General features: G+C 46.4%; 1 protein-coding gene across 5 annotated transcripts in view; it reads right to left on the bottom strand.

Annotated features, from left to right (window-relative positions):
- LOC139566090 (signal peptide, CUB and EGF-like domain-containing protein 1) overlaps positions 1–24,411 on the bottom strand; it is a 68,925-nt gene that overhangs the window by 15,762 nt on the left and 28,752 nt on the right. For all 5 annotated transcript variants that reach the window (XM_071387001.1, XM_071387002.1, XM_071387006.1 and 2 more), the window contains 2 exons: positions 22,162–22,278; positions 2,604–2,732 (listed from right to left, as the gene is read on the bottom strand). In XM_071387001.1, the coding sequence (XP_071243102.1) occupies positions 2,604–2,732; positions 22,162–22,278 (246 nt within the window). The remainder of the gene's footprint in view (positions 1–2,603; positions 2,733–22,161; positions 22,279–24,411) is intronic.

Below are 24,411 nucleotides of genomic sequence, written 5' to 3'. Positions count from 1 at the left end.
GTGTGTGTTGTGGGGGCTGGAGGACTGGACACTGCAGGAGCATTTGAAAATATTCTGTCTGGAATAACAGTGTACATGCAGCCTGGTTATGTGGGTGGGGGTCTAAATAGTGACAGGGACAGGGTTACAGGTGACAGGTTACAGGGTGACAGGTGACAGGGTTACAGGTGACAGGGTTACAGGGTTACAGGTGACAGGGTGACAGGTGACAGGGTTACAGGTGACAGGTGACAGGGTGACAGGGTTACACGTGACAGATGACAGGGTTACACGTGACAAGGTGACAGGGTGACAGGTGACAGGGTTACAGGTGACAGGGTTACAGGGTTACAGGGTGACAGGGTTACAGGGTGACAGGGTCTGTGTCAGTAAGGATATCAGGTTGGTTGCTCAAGAGTCACACACATGAACACAAACACACACTGATCTGTGCACTCCCACACAATACATAGACATGCCTATAATCATGCTAAACGTTAGTTTAGACTAGTGTAGGACTGACCATTAAGTCATCGTCCTTGGTTGTAGCAGAGAGCATGTTTGCTTCCTTCCTCTTGAGAAATCAACAAGCTGATATATGACTCATAGATATTACTCTCTACGGCTCTTCCCCACACAAACACCCATTATTCAGCCACAGCTAATAAGACCGGTCCATTAATCAGACTGCAGTCCAAAGCAGAGCTCTGCTCACTAAACAACCCCAAGAGGTGTTCTCAGTGGAGACTTAAAGATCCAATTCAGTCTTTCAGACAAGCCCTCCACCCCAAGCCTGGGATAGATCAGACCAACTCACTGTGGTCAGGACCAGTGGCTGTATGTACAGTCTCAAGCATCTCTGAGTAGGAGTGCTGATCTAGGATCAGCCCCCCCCTCCCCCCTAGCAATATAATCATATTCATTGTAACTTAAAAGATCAAACTGATCCAAGATCAGCACTCCTACTCTGAGACACTTGCAAATACAAGCCCTGGTTTTGGTTTATAATTGTTTTATTTAACTTTAGTGAGACCGATGTAATGACATATTTGGGTGGCTGACAGTAGCAACACATTTCTTCAGTCCAGCGTCTCCAACTCACCTGGACTATTTCAATACCAAGTCATCTGGGCTGTGGAGATTTACACAGGCTAAAAATACGGTGTGTTATGATAAAGTTTGTCATGAGGAGGAAGTTGTTCAGGCCTGGCTTCTGTTGGCTGCTGGGCTGCTTTGCTACAGTCCTCCAGGCAACTGTCTATATGATGGGCTAGGGTTACATTATCATACCTGATTAATGAAACTAGCATCAGACCACAACCCACAACCACAGCCACCACGCAGCACTGGAACACCTTGAGAGAGGTCCTACTGTATCATCTCATTTCACAGAGAGGTGCCAGTTGTTGGCTTGGCTGTCTGTCTGTTTGTGGGGTCGGGTGTAACACACCCAAGGACATTGTCTCTGTTTATTAAAACACCAAAGAATGTAGCCTGTCTATTGCCTCTTAATAAGCATACTGTGTCTGCAAAGCTAAAGCTCTGCTCCCTCTGTCGTCTTGACCTCTACTATATTGGTTTAATACAGCAACCTGTAGGGAGTCTTTACGCTCCTGATGATTATTGCACACCCCATTCTCCATCACCCCTGTCCTTGTACAGGCATAGGGGCTGCCTAAAGACTCTCTCTCTATATTTGTCTCCCCCTCCACTTTCTCTCTCCGGAGGAACCTGGCATAGCTGTAGGTCTTCTCCGACACGTATTACCAAGAGATCTTTTCCCTGGAAGAGCTTACCAGCATGGAAAGAATTAACATAAAATAAATACAAGTAAAAAAATTAAAAATCGGAATAAAAATACCACTTGTTAGCAGATGGAAGCTTAGTTTTACAATCAGGTAAGCTGATGGGTGGAAGGAGCGTGTCAGTGTGTGTGTGTGTGTGTATGTGTGTGTTCCTCCCATCAGCACACACCCAGGCTGAGTGTGAAATTGGCGTGTATGGAGTTGTATAAACTGTTAGTTGGCAGTTTTTTGGTGTTTAATATGACAGTGTTGATGTTTAATATGACACACACTGGGATAGAGTTGTTTGGTGTTTTTGGTTCAGGGACAAAAACACTGCAGGGTGTTGTTGTTAATAAAATAATTTGTGATGTGTGCCTCTCCTGTCTCTCTTGCTGTGACTTGTATAGAGGAATTTGCATTTGTCCTCCAAACACAACCAGGGAAAAGATATGAAGAGAGAAGCAGAATGTCTTAATACAGCTGACAGTAAATTACACCCACTGGAGGCTGCTTAATCAATTCTAATAACAAGCCTATCTGTGCATGTCGTTCCAGCTGAATGATTTGTAGGCCAACCCTTGTTTTGATTCTATGTATGATCCTGCTCTGAACATGAAGCACATGAGTGAGTTACTATCATAGAGATGTATGATAGAAACTACTAGGCCGTCTGCATATTCTAGTATATCAATTTCTATGGTTCCTATTCCGTGACACTTTCCTTTCGTGATCTGATCATGGAGTGACGGCACTGTTTCCAAAGGTAACTGTCTTAAAAGCACTGTGACGTCATCAGACAGGATTGTATGACAGCCGTCAGCCAGGTAGGCTGCTCACCCTGGCAGGTGCGCTCGTCAGTGAGGAGCTTGTGGCCCTTCTGGCAGCTGCACTCAAAGGAGCCCACCGTGTTTTTGCAGAAATGGTCACAGCCGCCGTTATTGAACGCCTCCTGGCATTCATCTATGTCTGTATGGGGATAAGGAGAGAGGGGTGTGGGGGAGAGGAAGAGACAGAGAGTAAGAGAGAGAATAAGAGAGAGAGAAAGAGAGAGTGAGAAAGAGAGAGAGCGAGAGAGAGAGAGCATTAGGTCACAGATACATACACTAAGGCAGTGGTTCCCAAACTTTTTATAGTCCCGTACCCCTTCAAACATTCAACCTCCAGCTGCGTACCAGGGCCAGCGCACTCTCAAATGTTGTTTTTTGCCATCATTGTAAGTCTGCCACACACACACACACTATACAATACATTTATTATGGTGAGACCGATGTAATGACAGGTACAGGGCACAAATAATAATAATAATCAATAATTTTGCTCTTTATTTAACCATCTTACATATAAAACCTTAAAAACCTTATTTGTTCATCGAAAATTGTGAATAACTCACCACAGGTTAATGAGAAGGGTGTGCTTGAAAGGATGCACATAACTCTGCAATGTTGGGTTGCATTGGAGAGTCTCAGTCTTAAATAACTTTCCACACACAGTCTGTGTGTTTAATTTTCATGCTAGTGAGGGCCGAGAATCCACTCTCACATAGGTACGTGGTTGCTAAGGGCATCAGTGTCTTAACAGTGCGATTTGCCAAGGCAGGATATTCTGAGCGCAGCCCAATCCAGAAATCTGGCAGTGGCTTCTGATTCAAATAAGTTTTCACAGAACCGCTTGTTGCAATTTCGATGAGGCTCTCTTGTTCAGATATCGGTAAGTGGACTGGAGGCAGAACATCAAAGGGAAAACGAATCCAGTTGTTTGTGTCATCCGTTTTGGGAAAGTACCTGCGTAATTGCGCACCCAGCTCACTCAGGTGCTTCGCTATATCACATTTGACATTGTCCATAAGCTTGACTTCATTTGCACACAAAAATCATACAATGATGGAAAGACCTGTGTTTTGTCCTTGTTAATGCAGACAGAAAAGAGCTCCAACTTCTTAATCATAGCCTAAATGTTGTCCCGCACATTGAATATAGTTGTGGAGAGTCCCTGTAATCCTAGACTCAGATCATTCAGGTGAGAAAAAACATCACCCAGATAGGCCAGTTGTGTGAGAAACTCGTCATCATGCAAGCGGTCAGACAAGTGAAAATGATGGTCAGTGAAGAAAACTTTAAGCTCGTCTCTCAATTAAAATAAACGTGTCAATACTTCGCCCCTTGATAACCAGCGCACTTCTGTATGTTGTAAAAGCGTTACATGGTCGCTGCCCATATCATTGCATAGTGCAGAAAATACACGAGAGTTCAGGGGCCTTGCTTTAACAAAGTTAACCATTTTCACTGTCGTGTCCAAAACGTCTTTCAAGCTGTCAGGCATTCCCTTGGCAGCAAGAGCCTCTCGGTGGATGCTGCAGTGTACCCAAGTGACGTCTGGAGCAACTGCTTGCACGCACGTTACCACTCCACTATGTCTCCCTGTCATGGCTTTTGCGCCATCAGTACAGATACCAAAAGTCCATTTGATGTCACAAAGCTGTCCAGCACTTTAAAAATATCCTCTCCTGTTGTCCTGGTTTCCAGTGGTTTGCAGAAGAGGATGTCTTCCTTAATTGAGCCCCCATAAACGTAGCGAACATATACCAGGAGCTGTGCCAGGCCCGCCACGTCTGTTGACTCATCCAGCTGTAACGCATAGAATTCACTGGCTTGTATGCGAAGCAATCATTTTTTCAAAACATCTCCTGCCATGTCACTGATGCGTCGTGAAACAGTGTTGTTTAATGAAGGCATTGTCTGTATAGCTTTTTTGGCCTTTTCCCCCAGCATTGTCCCAGCCATATCTGCGGCAGCAGGAAGAATTAAGTCCTCCACAATAGTGTCCTAACTACTCGGTAGCTCACCATATAAGACGCTTCTAGCCCCTTCTTATTAATGGTATCTGCTGCTTTTATGTCTTACTTCTTGAAAGTCATCTTAATTCTCGCTCAAAAAACTCCAGCGGCTTATTTTTCTGTAACGATATTCGTCTTCGGATGAAGAGTAGTCATCGGACCAAAGCGCAGCGTGGCAAGTGTTCATGTTCATTCATTTATTAGAACAGAAACACTAAACAAAATAACAACGAAAACAAAACAGTCCTGTTAGGTGCAGCAACACTAAACAGAAAACAACTACCCACAAAACCAACATGGAAAATGGCAACCTAAATAGGCTCCCCAATCAGAGACAACGAGAAACAGCTGTCGCTGATTGGGAACCAATTCAGGCCACCATAAACCTACATACCCCTAGACCAAAAACCCTTAGACAATACAAAAACTAAACAAACCACCCTTGTCACACCCTGACCTAACCAAAAAATAAGAAAACAAATATAACTAAAGTCAGGGCATGACAGTTTCTAAATGTCTGCGCAAGAGTGAAGGTTTCATTGAGCTGTGAGATAGTACTTTTGCACATATAACACACTGTGGCTGAGGAAAGGCACTACTCCCAATATAGGTGAACAATCCATGTAGTTCTCATAATATATTTGCGCCACTTCGATGGTCCAACGTCCCTGTCTGTTGTTCGGTGCTTTCCCGGGTAAGGTGCAGTAGCTCTTCGGCCGCATCAGAGTCACAACTGTCAGTGTCCATGCTAGCTGGGCTAACAACAAATGTAGAATTACTGATGCTAGCATTGATGTGCTCGTGGAAGCAGAACAATGTGTGTCGTCGACAGGTGCAGGTGTAGTACTGCTGGTAGTAGAGTTGGTATGTGTCTCTATGGACGCGGGCCTTACCATTTTGAACCATTTATCCATTTTCGAGTAAACGGAATGAGCAGCAGCTACGTTTGGCTACATACGGACCGTTAGTGGAATTCCCGCGAGAGAGTAACGGTTAATGTGATTGGATGTTAATTATTTGACTAGGCTACCTGTATTTGACATTGTGTTGAAATTTCACTGAACAACAGATGGTTTAATTGTATTTTTGGCAGTGAAATGAGGCTACTCAGGCGAGAAAAAAACCTCACCCAAATGTATAGCCCAGTTGGAAAATATAAATGGACTGTTTGAAAAAGGTGATATATATATATATATATTTTTTAAACAAGTTTGGGAATACCTGCACTAAGGCAATAGGCAATACTGGTCGACATGAATAGAGTTTTTACACACACACACACACACCCACACACACACACAGACACACACCCAGTAAAGAACTCTGCCGTGCTAAAGTGTTCCCCCTTTAGCAGTCTCTCCCACACAGCCACTGCCATGCTGGGATGGAGATCTCCAAATTGGCAGACAACAGGCCAATAAAAGGCTTCACTAATGCCTTGGAAATCTATTCTAAGCCTCTGTAAGAGTCTTTATGGACGAGGGGGGGGCGGACGGGGTGAGAGTAAGGGTGAGACAGGGAGAGTCAGAGAGAAGTGGGCTTTTCCTAATGCTCTTATTTGTGCTAACAGGAAGAAGCCAGGAGTTGGCAGGCCTGAAAGACAACATGAACACTGGCTGTGCTGCGTTGTGGTGGTAAAGTAGGTTTCCATCCACACAACAAGTCGTAACCGCAGTGCCAGGGTGTCGGTGTGGGGCAGCCGCCCTCAGTCACAAACATATTGCCACAACACCGGGAAGATATTATCCCAGAGCAAACAAACCTATGGGAGTCCCATCGCTGTTCCCTGAAGGCCTCACCTGCCTCTTTCATTCTCTTATTCATTCACTCTTTCTTTTCATTCTTTCAGATCTCTGATACAATGACTGAAGTCTCATTCACCAGTGGTTTCTTTTCTGCTGAATACCATTTCTTTATGCAGTTTCATTATTCTGTCTTTCTATTGATTTCGTTCTCTCTCTTTCTCTTCCTCTTGGCATGTGTGTGTCTGGGTGCACGGTGTGTGTGTGTGTGTGTGTGTGTGTGTGTGTGTGTGTGTGTGTGTGTGTGTGTGTGTGTGTGTGTGTGTGTATGTGATGGTATCAAGTGTAATGGTAGCTTCACGGTGCTCAGCAGCAGACAGAATGGTACAGGCTCAGGGGGCTTGTTGAGAGGGATCCTCCACTAGCCTCTACTGGCTGATTCTATGACACGCTCTTTACCTGGAACTAATGGAACAGCCTGCTGCTACTGCTACTTCTGTACACAACACTGTCTAGCCCACCATGCAAGAACTTGGAGAAGAGGGCAGAGGCAGTGAGAGAGAGAGAGTCAGAAAGAGACAGAAAGAGAGAGATCGAGGGGGAGGGGTGTTGAATGAATACATAATTGAAAACCTCCCCCCCTCCCCTAAAGACTTACACCATCCAGAGGTTTGATGGACTTTCCCATAACTTCCATCTACCCCTCCTCCCCCCACCTCCTGCCCATGTGACTAGGTCTTCCTGAATCCTTGTGGAATAAAGGCCCAGGTGTGTGAGACGATCCAGAGACGTAGATCAGGAATAACAAGCGAGCCGGATCCCCTGGGGCTGTGCATGCAGTGCCAACCCTCCAGCCTGGTGTGATCTGATGTCACGCTACATCCTCCCTAACCCCATCCCTTCTCTCTCCTCACCCCTTCCTCTTTCTAACTATGTGCCCTCAGCCGAACCCTGGAGAGGGTCATTGGGTATATTTCCCTCCTTGGAGGATTGCCAATGCCACACTCAACAAGGGAGGAAAGGAGGAAAGGAAAGAGGAGGAGGAAGAGATGGAAAAGAAAGTGGAGGTGGAAAAGGTAGATTTAGTGGAGGAGGAGAAAAGTAGGTGAAGAAAGAGGAGGAACGTGGAAGGGTAGAGGGAGGAGGAAGAGACGGAAGAGAAAGCAAAGGAGGGAGTATTAAGAGGAGGGAGAAAGGGAAATAAAAGAAGAGGAAAGTGGAAGAGTGGAGGGAGGAAGAAGAGGACAATAGCATGGCAGATTACACGGGCTAAGCCCTTTTTGATTGGTGCTCTAAGTGATGAAAACTGCTGGGGATTAACACCTAAGCCTTTGAGTCAGAGAGTCAGTCAAGCAAGACACCACAGGGAAGACTCAACTAAGACAGGAGTGGAGGGGAGGAGGGGGAAGGAGGACAGGGGGGAGAAGGGAGAGGAAGAGAGGTGACTGGAAGAAAAAGAGAGGGTAGATTGAAAGGGGTAGAGAAAAAACAGGAGGGAGGGGAAAGACCAAGAGAAGGAGGACGGTCAGATATTGCATGTCTACAATAATCAGTCCACCGTGCAACGAGCCAAGTCAGATAAATTAAGACAAATATATACAGTTGAGTGATGTAAAAGAACATCAGAATAAAATAGTCCTCAGATGTCAGGGCCTGTGTTTTCCTATAACAATGTATCCTGATATAAGGCTGACCCTCTGAACCGATGACCTCATCAAAAGCTGTGCTCTCAAGCAATGACCTCATCGAAAGCTGTGCTCTCAAGCAATGACCTCATCGAAAGCTGTGCTCTCAAGCAATGACCTCATCAAAAGCTGTGCTCTCATGCAATGACCTCATCGAAAGCTGAGCTCTCAACACTAACAGAATCACTTGCTTTCTTTCTCTCCTCTTCCCTCATCATTTGCTTTTTGACTTTTGCTTTCTTAGAGAGAAGACCTCTTTCTCTCTATTCTGTCCTCTCTACTCCCCCTTTCCATCTCCTCCACTTTCTGTTCATTTCTTCCTCTCGTCTCGCTCATGTTGTGTTCTCCCAGGCAGTAGAACCTCTGGGTATTTTAAATCAAATCACGGCTATTTCCCAGTTCCATTTCCTTGGCATGCCGACAGCAGATCTCATCTCTATCTCAAACAGGAGGGATGGCTACCTTCTCTCTCACACACACATTCTCTCTCTCTAAGGTGCTAGCTATAACCGAGGGTTCTACAAGGAACCCAAAAGGGTTCTACCTGGAACCAAAAAGGATTATCCTATGGGGACAGCCGAAGAACACTTTTGGAACCCTTTTTTCTGAGAATTTACCCCCCCTCTGCCCCCCCCCCCCCCCCTCTCCACATCTCTCTCTCACATACACACACACACCTCCCCTGCCGTCCCTCCCAGACAAGTCTACAGAAGGTATAACACTATCGCAACCCACCTACCCGGCCCAAACTTCCCCAACACAGACAAAGATCCCTAATTATTCAATAAGTCTGGCAGCCATTACCACTGGCATAGCATAGCCACCACATTTCCCCACGCTTAATGGCCACTCGGTAGAAGCCTGAGCCCAATAATGGCCTATATAATTACCTTTAATAGCCCTTAAATAAGCTTCAAGCTTAAATAAATACATTAAGCATCCACACATCTTGAAATGATAAAAGACTGTGTGTGTGTGTGAGAGAGAGAAATTGTGTGTGTAAATGAGAGAGAGGGAGTGTGTATGTCTGTATGTGTGAGAGAGGGAGATATAGAAAGAGTGTGTGAGAGAGGAAGAGATATAGAGAGAGAGAAAGAGGAGAAACAAAGAGATAGTGAGAAAAGCAGAGTGACAGGAGGGGGGAAGTGAGACAGGGGAGTGGGAAATGAGACAGGGGAGTGGGAAGTGAGACAGGGGAGTGGGACGGAGAGGAAGAGATAGAGTAGTCAGGTGAAGTGTGAATAAGACATGCTGGGAGAGCAGCATCCATCTTGATCTGTCCACTTCAATGGAGAGAGGGAGACAGAGAGAGACCACCTAAAAGGAAGCGATTCCCAAACCTTCCATAACAAAGCCATCACCTACAGAGAGATGAACCTGGAGAAGAGTCACCTAAGCAAGCTGGTCCTGGGGCTCTGTTCACAAACACATACAGACCCCACAGAGCCCCAGGACAGCAACACAATTAAACCCAACCAAATCCCGAGAAAACAAAAAGATAATTACTTTGGTATTTGGTATTTTATTAGGATCCCCATTAGCTGTTGCAAAAGCAGCAGCTACTCTTCCTGAGGTCCACACAAAACATGACACATAATACAGAATGACATAATACAGAACATCATTAGACAAGAACAGCTCAAGGACAGTACATACATTTAAAAAAGGCACACGTAGCCTACGTGTTGACAGTAGTCACAATGCATACACACAAACTATCTTGGTCCAATACACACAAACTATCTAGGTCAAAAAGGGGAGAGGTGTTGTGCCGCGAGGTGTTGCTCTATCTGTTTTTGAAACCAGGTTTACTGTTTATTTCAGCAATATGAGATGGAAGGAAGTTCCATGCAATAAGGGCTCTATATAATACTGTACGTTTTCTTGAATTTGTTCTGGATTTGGGGACTGTGAAAAGACCCCTGGTGGCATGTCTGATGGGATAAGTGTGCGTGTCAGAGCTGTGTGTAAGTTGACTATGCAAACAATTTGGGATTTTCAACACATTAATGTTTCTTATAAAAAGAAGAAGTGATGCAGTCAGTCTCTCCTCAACTCTTAACCAAGAGAGACTGGCATGCATAGTATTTATATCAGCCCTCTGATTACAATGAAAAGCAAAACGTGCCGCTCTGTTCTGGGCCAGCTGCAGCTTAATTAGGTCTTTCCTTGCAGCACTGGACCACACGACTGGACAATAATCAAGATTAGACAAAACTAGAGCCTGCAGAACTTGCTTTTTGGAGTGTGGTGTCAATTGTGTGGCTTTTTTTGGCATTTGTGTCAGCACATGATGAGTGCCCTTCTCTATAAGTATGCTGAAAGTCAGTTGTTAATTTGTTTACAGAGAAATAGCATTGTATTTGGTCAAACACAATTTCCCCCAACAGTTTGCTAAGAGCTGGCAGCAAGCTGATAGGTCTGCTGTTAGAACCAGTAAAGGCCGCTTTACCACTCTTGGGTAGCGGAATTACTTTGGCTTCCCTCCAGGACTGAGGACAAAGACTTTCCTCTATGCTCAGATAAAGAATATGACATATAGGAGTGGCTATAGTCAGCTACCATCCTCAGTAGCTTTCCATCTAAGTTGTCAATGCCAGGAGGTTTGCCATTATTAATAGTTAACAATAGTTTTTCCACCTCTCCTACACTAACTTTACAAAATTCAAACTGGCAATGCTTTTCTTTCATTATTCGTTTTTTTTATACATTAATATAATTGCTCACTGTTTGTCGTGGGCATTTCCTGCCTAGGTTTGCCCACTTTGCCAATGAAATAATCATTAAAATAATTGGCAACATCAAATGGTTTGTGATGAATAAGCCATCTGATTCAATGAAAAATGGAGTTGAATTTGTCTTTCTGCCCATAATTTCATTTAAAGTACGGTAAAAGTTTTTAGTTGGCTTTATAATAATCTTGGCTTTATAATAAAGTTTATTCTTCTTTTCGTTGAGTTTAGTCACATGATTTCTCCAATTTGCATTAAGTAAGCCAGTCAGATGTACAGCCAGACTTATTAGCCACTCCTTTTGCCCAATCTCTTTCAACCATACAGTTTTTCAATTCCTCATTAATCCATGGAGCCTTAACAGTTCTAACAGTCAATTTATTAACAGGTGCATGTTTATCAATAATTGGAAGAAGCAATTTCATAAATTCATCAAGTGCAGCGTCTGGATGCTCCTCATTAATCACATCAGACCAACAAATATTTTTAACATCATCCACATAAGAGTCACAGCAAAATCTTTTGTATGATCTCTTATACACTATTTTAGGGCCAGCTGTTGGAACTTTGGCATTCCTGGATATATTGTGATCACTGCATCCAATGGGTACGGATATACAGTAGCTGTGGACCACAGTTCTACAGCATTAGTAAAAATGTGATCGATACATGTGGATGATCTTGTTCCTGTAGTGTTCGTAAACACCCTGGTAGGTTGATTAATAACCTGAACCAGATTACAGGAACTGGTTACAGTAAGAAGCTTCCTCTTGAGTGGACAGCTTGATGAAAACCAGTCAATATTCAGGTCCCCAAGAAAGTAGACCTCTCTGTTTACATCACATACACAAGCATTTCACACATATTATTTAGATACTGACTGTTAGCACTTGGTGGCCTATAGCAACACCCCAAAAGAAAAGGCTTTAGATGTGCCAAGTGAACCTGCATCCACTGTCACGCCCTGGCCATAGAGAGGCTTTTATTCTCTATTTTGGTAAGGCCAGGGTGTGACTAGGGTGGGCATTCTAGTTTCTTTATTTCTATGTTTTCTGTTTCTATGTTTTGGCAGGGTATGGTTCTCAATCAGGGACAGCTGTCTATCGTTGTCTCTGATTGGGAACCATACTTCGGCAGCCTTTTTCCTTTTGGTAGTTGTGGGTAGTTGTCTTCGTTAATGCATGTATAGCCTTACGGAGCTTCACGTTCATTTTGTTGTTTATTGTTTTGTTGGCGACATTTAAAAATAAAGGGAAAATGTACGCTCACCACGCTCCACCTTGGTCCTGTCATTTCCACCCTGACGACGATCGTGACAGAACTACCCACCATAAATGGACCAAGCAGCGTGGTAAGGAGGACTGGACATGGGAGGACATCCTGAATGGGAAAGGATCCTGGACGTGGGAGAAGATCCTGGCGGGAAAGGAGCAGTCGTCAGTGGGAGCAGGTGGAAGCAGCGAGGAAGGCGGAGGCAGCGAGTAAAAGGGCCCAGGATTACACAGGGTCACGGATGCTACAAAAGACCGGGAGGCCACTCCCCCCCCAATTTTTTTGGGGGGGGCACACGAGGAGATTGGCTGAGTCAGGTTGATGACCTGAGCCAACTCCCCGTGCTTACCGTAGGGAGCGTGGTACTGGTCAGGCACCGTGTTATGCGATGTAGCGCACGGTGTCTACAGTGTGTGTTCACAACCCGGTGCGCTACATTCCAGCTCCCCGCATCGGCCGGGCTAGAGTGGGCATCTAGCCAGGACGGATGGTGCCGGCTAAGCGCATCTGGCCGCCAGTGCGTCTCTACGGCCCAGGATATCATGCGCCGGCTCTGCGCACTGTCTCCGGTGCGTGTCCACAGCCCAGTACGTCCTGTGCCAGCGCCCCGCCTTTGCCAGGCGAAGGTAACCATCCAGCCAGGACGGGTTGTGCAGGCTCTATGCTCAAGACCTCCAGTGCGCCTCCACGGCCCAGTGTATCCGGTGCCTGCTCCAAGAACCAGGCCTCCTGTATGTCTCCCCAGCCTGGTGAGTCCTGTCCCTGCTCCCAGAACCAGGCCTCCTGTATGTCTCCCCAGCCTGGTAAGCCCTGTGACAGCTCCACACACCAGGCTGTCCATACGTATCCTCACTACAGTGATGATCCATGGCACGAAGCCTCCAGTGATGATCCATGGCACGAAGCCTCCAGTGGTGATCCATGGCACGAAGCCTCCAGTGATGATCCATGGCACGAAGCCTCCAGTGATGATCCATGGCACGAAGCCTCCAGTGATGATCCATGGCACGAAGCCTCCAGTGATGATCCATGGCACGAACCCTCCAGTGATGATCCATGGCACGAAGCCTCCAGTGATGGTCCATGGCACGAAGCCTCCAGTGGTGATCCATGGCACGAAGCCTCCAGTGGTGATCCATGGCACGAAGCCTCCAGTGATGATCCATGGCACGAAGCCTCCAGTGATGATCCATGGCACGAACCCTCCAGTGATGATCCATGGCCCGGAGCCTGCAATGAGGATCCATGGCACGAAGCCTCCAGCGACGGTCCCCAGTCCGGAGCCGCCAGCGAGGGTCCCCCAGTCGGTGGCCTGCAGCGAGGGTCCCCAGTCCGGGGCCTGCAACGAGGGCCCCCAGTCCGGGGCCTGCAACGAGGGTCCCCAGTCCGGGGCCTGCAGCGAGGGTCCCCAGTCCAGAGGCGCCACCAAAGTGGAGGGAGCCAGAGGTGGAGCGGGGTCTGTGTCCCGCACCGGAGCCGCCACCGAAGTAGATGCCCACCCGGACCCTCCCCTATAGAGTCAGGTTTTGCGGCCGGAGTCCGCACCTTTGGGGGGGGTACTGTCACGCCCTGGCCATAGAGAGGCTTTAATTCTCTATTTTGGTTAGGCCAGGGTGTGGCTAGGGTGGGCATTCTAGTTTCTTTATTTCTATGTTTTCTGTTTCTATGTTTTGGCCGGGTATGGTTCTCAATCAGGGACAGCTGTTTATCGTTGTCTCTGATTGGGAATCATACTTCGGCAGCCTTTTTCCCTTTTGGTAGTTGTGGGTAGTTGTCTTCGTTAATGCATGTATAGCCTTACAGAGCTTCACGTTCATTTTGTTGTTTATTGTTTTGTTGGCGACATTTAAAAATAAAGGGAAAATGTACGCTCACCACGCTGCACCTTGGTCCTGTCATTTCCACCCTGACGACGATCGTGACAACCACGACACTTCAATATCACTTGACATAAGATCTTCTCTAATCATGACAGGGATATGGCTCTGAATATATACAGCAACACCTCCCCCATAAGCATTCCTGTCTCTTCTATAAATGTTATATCCTTGTATTGCTACTGATGTATCATCAAATGAAGTGAATCTCAGAAATGGCTAATATATGAATGTTATCTGATGTTAGCAAGTTATTGATTTCATGAACCTTACTCCTAAAGCTACATATATTAATATGGGCTATTTTCAGCCCTTTCCTGGGTAGCTTATCAGAGGAAGACATACTATTGAAAAGAGCAGACAAAGCAAGAGAAAAAATATACATTCAGCAGTCCATTAATCAATTGGTGTGTGTGTGCTGCGGGGTTGAGGCTACAAACCCATAGGCTTGGCTCTCTCATCCCTTCCAGGCTTCTGGGAGGGAGGGTGGACAATGAGTCTGTCGTAGCGGATGTACGCAATGTCCCCACGCACTCTGGCAGCTTTCATGGCTGGGATAAGTTCTTTCCTCTTCTGGCGCACAGCTTCAGGATAGTGCTCGTTGAGGAAGATATACGTTCCTCTCAAGTTCCTGGCTCTTTCCAGAACAGCTACCTTGTCATTGAACCTCAGGAACTTGACCACTACGGCCTGGGCCTATGAACTGGGCCGGTGGTGGGTTTTGCAGTCCTGTGGGCGTGCTCCACTTCAATCTTCCTGTGGTCCATCTTCAATTTCTCAGCGATCATTTCCCTCACTTTGACCTCAGACTCCGTCCAGGTCTCATGTGGAGATTCTGCAATTCCGTCCACAACCATGTTGTTTCGCCTTGATTGTCCCTCGAGATAGTCTGATTTATCTGTCATTGTTATCATGGATTCACACACAGAACTGATGTCCTCTCTCAACGACTTACAGATTGCTGTCATCTTGCTGTTCTCCTGTTTCAACTCATCAAGCTGACCCTGGGAGAACTGCAAACTGTTCTTCAGGTCCTGGACCTCTCTGGTGAGGTCATCCATTATTTTATTAGTAGAATCCACCAGTATTTGGACAAAACACTTGAAACAATTTTCTTGTTGTTGTAACAACTGCTTATAGGTCTCTTTTTGTTTGTTTAAAAGATCCTTCATGTGTGGTAGAGAGACACCACTGTCCTCAACGGTACTCCCGCCGGCTTTGGTCTTTGTCATGGTAGCTAGCAACGTATGTTAGGCTGTTACTCCTGGCAGTTCCAGACAGGCCAGGTTACGTGGAAAATTGAAAACAACAAACAGCAGGGATCTAGACAGCCACAAACCCGGGACAATCCGCGGTCCCAGCCACTTGACACATTGGAAAGAATGAACAATAAAACAAAGCAGACTAGAATGCTATTTGGCCCTAAACTGAGAGTACACAGTGGCAGAATACCTGACCACTGTGACTGACCCAAACTTAAGAAAAGCCTTGACTATGTACAGACTCAGTGAGAATAGCCTTGCTATTGAGAAAGGCCACCGTGGTCAGATCTGACTCTCAAGAGAAGACAGGCTATGTGCACACTGCCTACAAAATGAGGTGGAAACTGAGCTGCACTTCCTAACCTCCTGCCAAATGTATGACCATATTTGAGACACATATTTCCCTCAGATTACACAGATCCACAAAGAATTCGAAAAACAAACCCAATATTGATAAACTCCCATATCTACTGGGTGAAATACCACAGTGTGCCATCACAGCAGCAAGATTTGTGACCTGTCGCCACAAGAAAAGGGCAACCAGTGAAGAATAAACACCATTGTAAATACAACCCATATTTATGTTTATTTATTTTCCCTTTTGTACTTTAATTATGTGCACATCGTTACAACACTGTATATAGACATAATATGACATTTGAAATGTCTTTATTATTTTGGAACTTCTGTGAGTGCAATGTTTATTGTATATTTTTATTGTTTATTTCACTTTTGTTTATTATCTACTTAATTTGTTTTGACAATGTTAACATATGTTTCCCATGCCAATAAAGCCCTTAACTTGATATTGAATTGAGAGAGAGCACCTCTGTGATTGCATTGCACACACATCTGGGCTGCCAGGGGCAAGCTGGTGGTTAGGCCTCTATTAACGAGGGCATAGCTCATTAAGGCTCTCCTACATATGATGTACCATGAGGATCTCACTCGGGGGGGTAGAGGAAACCTGGGGAGGGAGAGAGGGATGGAAAGGAAATGAGAGCAATGAATGGAGCGGATAAGGAATGGGGACGTCTCATGTTCCATCCTTCTCAGTCACTCACTCTTTCACTCCTTCAATCTTCCACTCTCTATGCCCACTGATCTATCTCTCGCTCACCCCTTATCTCTTGTATCTGCCTCTCATTTCAGATATCTCTTTTTTTTACCATCTCTGTCTCTCTCTTCCTTTCTCACCGTGATCTAATCATTTTAATCCCTCTAAGAATCTGGACATGAGAACAGGGGTGTAATCTGTCAACGTATACAAACACACACGCACGCACGCACGCACACACACACACACACCCTACACACCCACACCCATCTTCCATCAATCTCCCATCCCTGTTTGACAATTACCACCGGTTCGATCGATACCCTGCTTCATCTGCGATCAATAGGTCCATTCTGAGCCCTGCTGCTCCCTGAAGATAACCAGCCATTAGCAGCTCATTACCATCTATTACAGCCATCTGCCTGAATGGCTGGTTGACTGACTGGCTGGCTGACTGTCTACTGGCTGACTGACTGACTGGCTAACTGTCTACTGGCTGGCTGATTGACTGGCTGGCTTACTCGCTGACTGACTGACTGGCTGGTTGGTTGGCTGACTGGGTACTGACAGTCTACTGGCTGACTGTCTACCGGCTGACTGACTGGCTGTCTACTGGCTGACTGACTGACTGGCTGACTAACTGGATAACTGACTGACTGGCTAACTGACTGGCTGATTGACTGGCTGACTGGGCACACAACTGCTGCTGGGAAGGCTGAGCGCCAAATGGGAAGGGCTAACATCCGTCTGGGCCAAGAGAAACAAACGCACTGGCTTACTGCTCCTTGCTCCTCTTAGGATAGGAGGTTGTAGGCCCAAGGCAGCACTAGGAGCTGTGTTAGCAGTGAGACATCCAACACTATATGAGATATGAGAGCAGAACACAGTGTTACTGCTAAGTTAACCTGAGCCCTGAGCTGATGCAGAGGAAAAGCCTTGTGATGGTGGTTTAGGGTTCAACAGACGATTAGGATCGTTTGTAATTAACAACAGTGTAGGATAAATAATCGACCGGTAAATGAGAATATGGCTGAACGTTGACCTCTGGCCCTTGCCCTCAATACAGTAAGTCAAACTCAGAGGGATCAACTAGAAGGTCATTGTTGCATAAGATGCTTCTGAGTCGATAATAGTCCTCTCAAAAGACAAAGATAGCATCAATCAATCAATCAATCAAATGTATTTATAAAGCTCTTCTTACATAAGCTGATGTCACAAAGTGCTGTACAGAAACCCAGCCTAAAACCCCAAACAGCAAGCAATGCAGATGTAGAAGCATAGTAGATGGAGAACGGAAAGAGGTAGAGGCAGCAAACAAGACAGAAATAAAGAAAGAGAAGAAGAAATAAAGGTTGTATTGTAACATGAACCGCAGCCATTGGAGAGAGAGTGAGAGTGAGTGAGAGAGAGAGGAGGAATGTGGAAGCTCTTTGGCTGCTGCCGCAGGCTTATCTCTGAGCGCTCGGGTAGCCTTGGTACGCACCTCGGGAAAACTGTGTGGTTCTACAAAATATTTACAGTAAAAAGCAATTAAACGTAATACGTTTGTGGAAACCCGAACCTGTCCAAATAATTTGGGGACGGGAGAAGGGGGATCTACTGTTCATAAAAAGCAGTTTACCTCAGTGTGACCACCTCGGGCTGCTAATTTGGGAGACGACGGGCAGCTCGGGCCAGAGCCGGCCGTGTATTTATCAGAGGACTTAAACGGCCCGGTCTGTTTGCTTTGTCCCTAAAGACTCTCCTCCGTCTAATAACAGAGGCTCTATGGGCCGCATCTGGGCCAAGAGCAACTCCAGTAAAGAGCAACACAACAGTAAAATAAAACAGCAGGCAGGGCCGACGCCGGCCTGACGGAGGGAGCCGGAACGGTTGAGGGCCGTAGCTGGGCCAGGCTGAGTCATGTAAGGTGATGGAGATAGGAGTGTTATTGTGGAGATTACTGGGCCTGACATGTTAATACAGTGGGCTGTTGAGAGCGTTGGCACTTTCTGGAGGCTTTCTGTCTGGACGAGTGGGGCTAGAGGAGGAGTTTAGGGGGAAGCGACTCCGTACAGTAGCTTCCAGTCTCTTGAGGACACAAAGTGATAGTGAAGCTATGACAAAAAGCCAGTGGGAGTGGTAGGTGGGAAAGTGAGGGTGAGAATCAAAGGTGTTGCTGACTATGATACAGTTCATTTACTGAGATTAGCTTAGCCACATAAAATATGCCCCCTTATAACCCAACGAGCTTGTAGCCTATCACCTGGTTTCTCCTTGTCTGTGTTAAGCGACTACTGTAATGGCTCTTTGATTGGATTACTGGATGTGTGTGTGTTCAGGCTTTCGCAGGTACTGGGGAGAGGAATGCAGGCCAGTGGGGACGTGTCTCAGGTGCCCATACACACACTGTACAACTGAGCAGCTCAGTCTCCCTGCACCGACCACACACACTCACACACACAACGCAAATGTGTAAACACACACACACACACACACACACACACACACACACACACACACACACACACACACACACACACACACACACACACACACACACACACACACACACACACACACACACACACACACACAACTCATCCACCCCCGACACGCACCTTCTAATCAAACATCTGGAAACTGTTCACAAAATCACTTTTCTTCTCCCTCTCTCCCTCTCTTCCCTCCGTCTCTCCCTCTCTCCCTCTCTTCCCTCCGCCTCTCCCTCTCTTCCCTCCGTCTCTCCCTCTCTTCCCTCCGTCTCTCCCTCTCTTCCCTCCGCCTCTCCCTCTCTCCCCTCCGCCTCTCTCCCCCTCTCCCCTCCGCCTCTCTCCCCCTCTCCCCTCCGCCTCTCTCCCCTCTGCCTCTCTCCCTCCGCCTCTCCCTCTCTCCCCTCCGTCTCTCCCTCCGTCCGCAGGAGAGCCATGTGATAAAAACGCCTCCTTCCATTGGCACGTCTGTCATCGTGGAGTTAGGGAACCGTCTCGTCTGTCAGCGCAGATGAAAGACTGTTTATCAGACGCCTGGGATTTAAACATGCCCTAAATAGTTTATATTGAAATGATTACGTTAGGGGGGGGCAGGATGATGCAGGACCCACCGGGTCTGGCACACAGAGAGACAGAGTAGAGAGACAGAGCAGTCTACTGTCTACAGTACCTCACAGCATGACATTTACCTCCCAGCTAACAACTAACCTCACAAAACCACAAACTGCTGTCTACAATACTCTATCTACATTAACAACACATCACTACCCACTATCTCTATGCTATAAAAACACCTCTACCCCCTGGGCCTATCTGCACGTTACAACACACCACTGGCACAACCCGATATGCTATAACACATGACTATCTTCAATATTCGACATTAGGGCACAGTCACACACTACACTCCTGTGGTCAGCTCAGCTGTGATATCAGCTAGCTTAGCCAAGACCCTGTCAGCCCTTTTAACCTGTCACAGATCAGGAGATCTGTGTGTGCTGTCACAAAGGTTACAAGACGCTTTGGTCCAGGCAGGGGGTAGCATGGCGACAAGGTGGGACAGGTGGTCTGAATAAAATCTCTTTAATGATCAATAAAACCCCTGGCTGACTGACTAGGTTCAGTGGGAGATGATCTGTCCCGGACGGGGACAGACAGAAGTAATGCTGGCTGGGTGGAGACTGGAGAGGAGTTCAGAGTTTATAGTTTCCCTTCCTGATATGTTTGAGTGTGTGCTTTTGTGTGTAGTCAGTGTGGATGTGTAGTCAGAGTGGATGTGTGTATTGATTACTGACGAGTGTATGGTTAACTTGTGCGTGCATGCACATGTGTGTATATGCACCGTGCCTGCATGTGCATGTCTATCATGCAAGTAGGTGTGTGTGTGTGTGTGTGTTTGCAGTCAGTGGCAGATGGCTCTCTCCATGTTTTCCTGCTCCATCCCTCCACCCTCCACCACTTCATGCCCAGCTGATGGGTGGTGATGGGTGATGGATGTGGTGCTGTCTCTCAGCTCCAGCTCAGATCAGGTCAATCACTGGTGGATTTATGGAGCCCAGGGGCCAAACTCAGCCAAATTATCTGGGCGGTGCACAGCTGGACTGCAGCCCTATCCATCTTCTCCACTCAACTCGCCCCCGGAAAACACAGGAGAGGCTAACTTTTCATTTTCCTGCACCATAAAGGCTTGGTTGTCCTGTTAAGCACACAAATCAAAGGCAGACGGGAGGCAGACGGGAGTGGAAGTTGTTCACACAAGCTGCTGGGGTTTGAACTTGACATCGGAGCGACAGAGAGACTGGATGTTTTCTCACATCCAACGCAGGGCTGGACCCTTCCAGTCACAGCTAACCTTGTTAGCAGACAATGGTGTTGCCATAGAGGATTCTACGATATATCATTATCAACTGGTTTCACTGGCCATTATAATGCCTCTGATATAATATGTCCAAACAAAACTGTCCCCATGCTCTGCCTCACTTCAACTAAAGAGCTGACATGACAACTGAGAATGAACGATATGCCTATTCTCTATGCTGGATGGTGGTAGGTAGTAATGTTCTCTGTAACCACCCTCTGTTGTGTCTCCCCACTATACAGCTGGGTGGCGCTGTGTGAGTCTGTGTGTGTGTACTATATGTGTGTGAGAGACAAAGAGAGAGACAGTGCAGCGTGGGCCTCACTGTTCAAACAGCTCAAAGTTTGCCGTCGCGTCGTCTGCCTGCCAGCCAGACAGCCCCGGGTCCAGTATTTCACACTTACATGCCACATTCTCAAACTTCTTGACACGAAATACACACACACACACACACACACACACACACACACACACACACACACACACACACACACACACACACACACACACACACACACACACACACACACACACACACACACAGGACATTGGACATAAAGAGTCGCCGCCATGTAACCTACAAGTCATTGCTATGGCGACTCCTACAGCAGTTCCCCTCCTCAAACATGTCTTGTCACATGTGGGCAGAATAGGTTGAGCAGCGATGTAACAGCACTCCCCACATCCTCAGTGTAGATCTTCTTCAACTATTCTGATGTGAACCAACTCTATTCAACAGCCCGAGGAAAACTCTCAGCCCTTTTGTTTTCTCTTCCCCAGTCTCTTCTTTCCGATCAGTGCAGATGAAGGAAAGGAGATTAGGAGATGAGGAGAGAAAGTAGCCACTATACGCTTGAGATGCACCCAAGTGTGTCTCATGCAAGCCAGACCAGTGTCGCTGTTCCTCAGACACATCAACGATCCCTGAAACCAACAACACCGCTCCACATGAACCACTGTATTTTCCATTCGGGTGACCCTGGGGTCAGAACCATCAACGGCCCTGTTTGTTTAGGGACAAGCCTCAATCAACTATCTGCTAGAAAAAGGTCCATTTCACTGTGTCTGTGTGGCAGCCCGGTAGGGCCTGGGTCGCCGTCTTTGACATCACAGGCGGAATTTGGGAAGCGGAAACGTTTGGCGGCAACATCAACAACAACAACAGCAGCCCTGCCAGTGACCGCGCCGGAGACCGGAGTCTCTCTCTCCTCCATGCGAGGAGGGGAAGTGAACTTCGTGTCGCAGGGTTGGTTGGTCTTGGCCCAAGATCACTCAGATACCACTCATACCAGCCACAGATACCAGACCCCTGGAACACCTCCGCATAGGATCCTCTCAACTCAGTACCGTTCAATACCACATAACTTGCCCATAAAGCGTTACATTTGCCAAATACGGTTGAGTGCTGATACGGAATGTGCCTCCATTGTTAACAGCACTAGCAGTGTGTTCTTAAGATGAAAGGAGCACACAAAAGGGTTGGGTGCTATCAAGGCATGAGTAAAAGTCGCTCGTCACATGGAGAGAGAGAGGGGGAAGTAAAGAAGATAGAGGAGAGCAGTAGGGGACAGTAGGGCCACACGGACACACACACCTATACACTGACCTTTGCAGGTCTTGCCGTCTGGCTGCAGGGTGAATCCCACGGGGCAGCTGCAGCGTACCCCTGTAGCCGTGTCCTTGCACGTCCGGTCACAGCCGCCATTGTTCACCGCACAGGTTTCTGGGTAAAACAAAAATATACAGTGGGAGAAAAGAAAGGCGGGGCGGGGGCAGGGGAGGGGTATTAACCTACTGACTGGTACGCATATCTAAAGAGCAGAACGGAGTCTAAAGAGAGAAACAGTAGACAGTGAAGATGTGACGGGTGGGTTGAGGAGAGGCTACATACAATGGAGAAATACACAACAGGGTGATGTCGTGTATTCAGGGAATATTGCTTTTTCATCATACCCATTCAGACTTCATTTCCACGATACTAAGCACGTGTCAAGACATTCTAGTTATCCATCAGACCAGTGGCAGGTTATGAGACGGTACACAGTTGGAATTTCATAGACGGTTCATAGACCGACTATAAACTCATACTCAGGATTCTCTGTTGAACATAACTGATTGGAACACCTAGTAGACCAATTTAGAGAAAGACAGATTTCAACAAAACATAAACAAGAGATTAATGGGCAACATGAGATGATAAGGAGAGGAACTCAGTAGCCTAGTTAAGACAGGAAATCCCTGTTTCCAAAAATGACAAGAAAACATTTAGTCAAAAACGATACTGAAGGTTAAGTAGAGAAAACATGAGAATCTAAAATATAGTTAGTGACGGGATCGAGTAGTAGTACCTAGGACCGAATGTGTATATTTTGACTCCAGGAAAAATGTTCTTGTATGTGGCCAAGATAAGGTTTGCTCTGACTTGTGAATATTGCCTGAGCTAATCCCAAAACAAACAGCACCTAATGGCATCTCCACTTCACCTGCGCAGCCCAATGTTGCTTTAGGAAAGCTGAGCTCACTAATCCCCAATGGGTGTCAGATACTGCTGAGGACGGTGAAACGGTACACTGTTATTAGAACGGGGCTCAATAATAGGCTACTATATTTAATAAAGAACAGTTTCAGATGAACTACTTGGGTCTGGCAGGCTTCTGATATGTCCTGGAAAAAACTCAGTTGAATGTGCTTAGTTAAAGGGATCATTTATCTACTACCCCAAACTCATTGATACCATTTTTATGTCTCTGCGTCCTGTATGCAGGAAGTTAAGAGGTAGTTTCGAGAGAAAGGCTAACTAGCTTAGCACAAAGACTGGAAGTCTTTGGGTACAGCTAGTGATAATGCTAGTTAGCATTGGCTCGCAAAACTACCTCTAACTTCCTTCATACTGGACACAGAGGCATAAAAATGGTATCCACGAGTTCAGCCAAAATCCCAAACTGTCCCTTTAAAGGTGAAGAAGACGCTGAAATGGCTCTGGCTCTTTGGACATGTACGCAAATGAGAGATGGTGCACTTGTCTCTCTGGCACCTATTCCCAGCTCATTAAATGCAAAGAGGTTCTGCGCTTGCTTTAAGGGAGGAGGGAACGAGATAAACACTTTCAGACAGGCTAGCTAACATGCCCTGGCAATAGAGGTCACAGCATTAGCATAATACTGTCAATGAGTGCAGTGTCACGGACTGACGGCATCTCATCAGCGGGCTGATCCAACATGGCCGTCTGATTGCAGCAAAAGCAAACTGCAGGTGGGTGCTGTGAGAGCCAGCATGGTGGCCAGATTCTACCACCACAGGGAAGCTGTCAGTGGCAAAATGGCTCTACTTCAATGAGGCTGCTGGTGTGTTTCATAGAACTGCAGATAACTTTTTGGGATACTGAACCTAATTCCCAGAAAAGGAAAACACAGAGGGAAGAGGGTGAAGGAGAGATACTCTATCTTCCTGGTAGACTACATGACCAAAAGTATGTGGACACCTGGTCGTCGAACATCTCATTCCAAAATCATGGCCAATAATATGGAGTTGGTCCCCCCTTTGCTGCTATAACAGCCTCCATTCTTCTGGGAAGGCTTTGCACTAGATGTCAAATCAAATCAAATCAAATCAAATTTTATTAGTCACATACACATGGTTAGCAGATGTTAATGCGAGTGTAGCGAAATGCTTGTGCTTCTAGTTCCGACAATGCAGTAATAACCAACAAGTAATCTAACCTAACAATTCCACAACTACTACCTTATACACACACACAAGTGTAAAGGGATAAAGAATATGTACATAAAGATATATGAATGAGTGGTGGTACAGAACGGCATGGCAAGATGCAGTAGATGGTATAGAGTACGGTATA

This window comes from Salvelinus alpinus, chromosome 37, assembly GCF_045679555.1.
Source record: "Salvelinus alpinus chromosome 37, SLU_Salpinus.1, whole genome shotgun sequence".
NCBI classification, from domain to species: domain Eukaryota; kingdom Metazoa; phylum Chordata; class Actinopteri; order Salmoniformes; family Salmonidae; genus Salvelinus; species Salvelinus alpinus.
The sequence above is the reverse complement of the archived record's forward strand: the minus strand, read 5'-3'. Positions and strand labels throughout refer to the sequence as shown.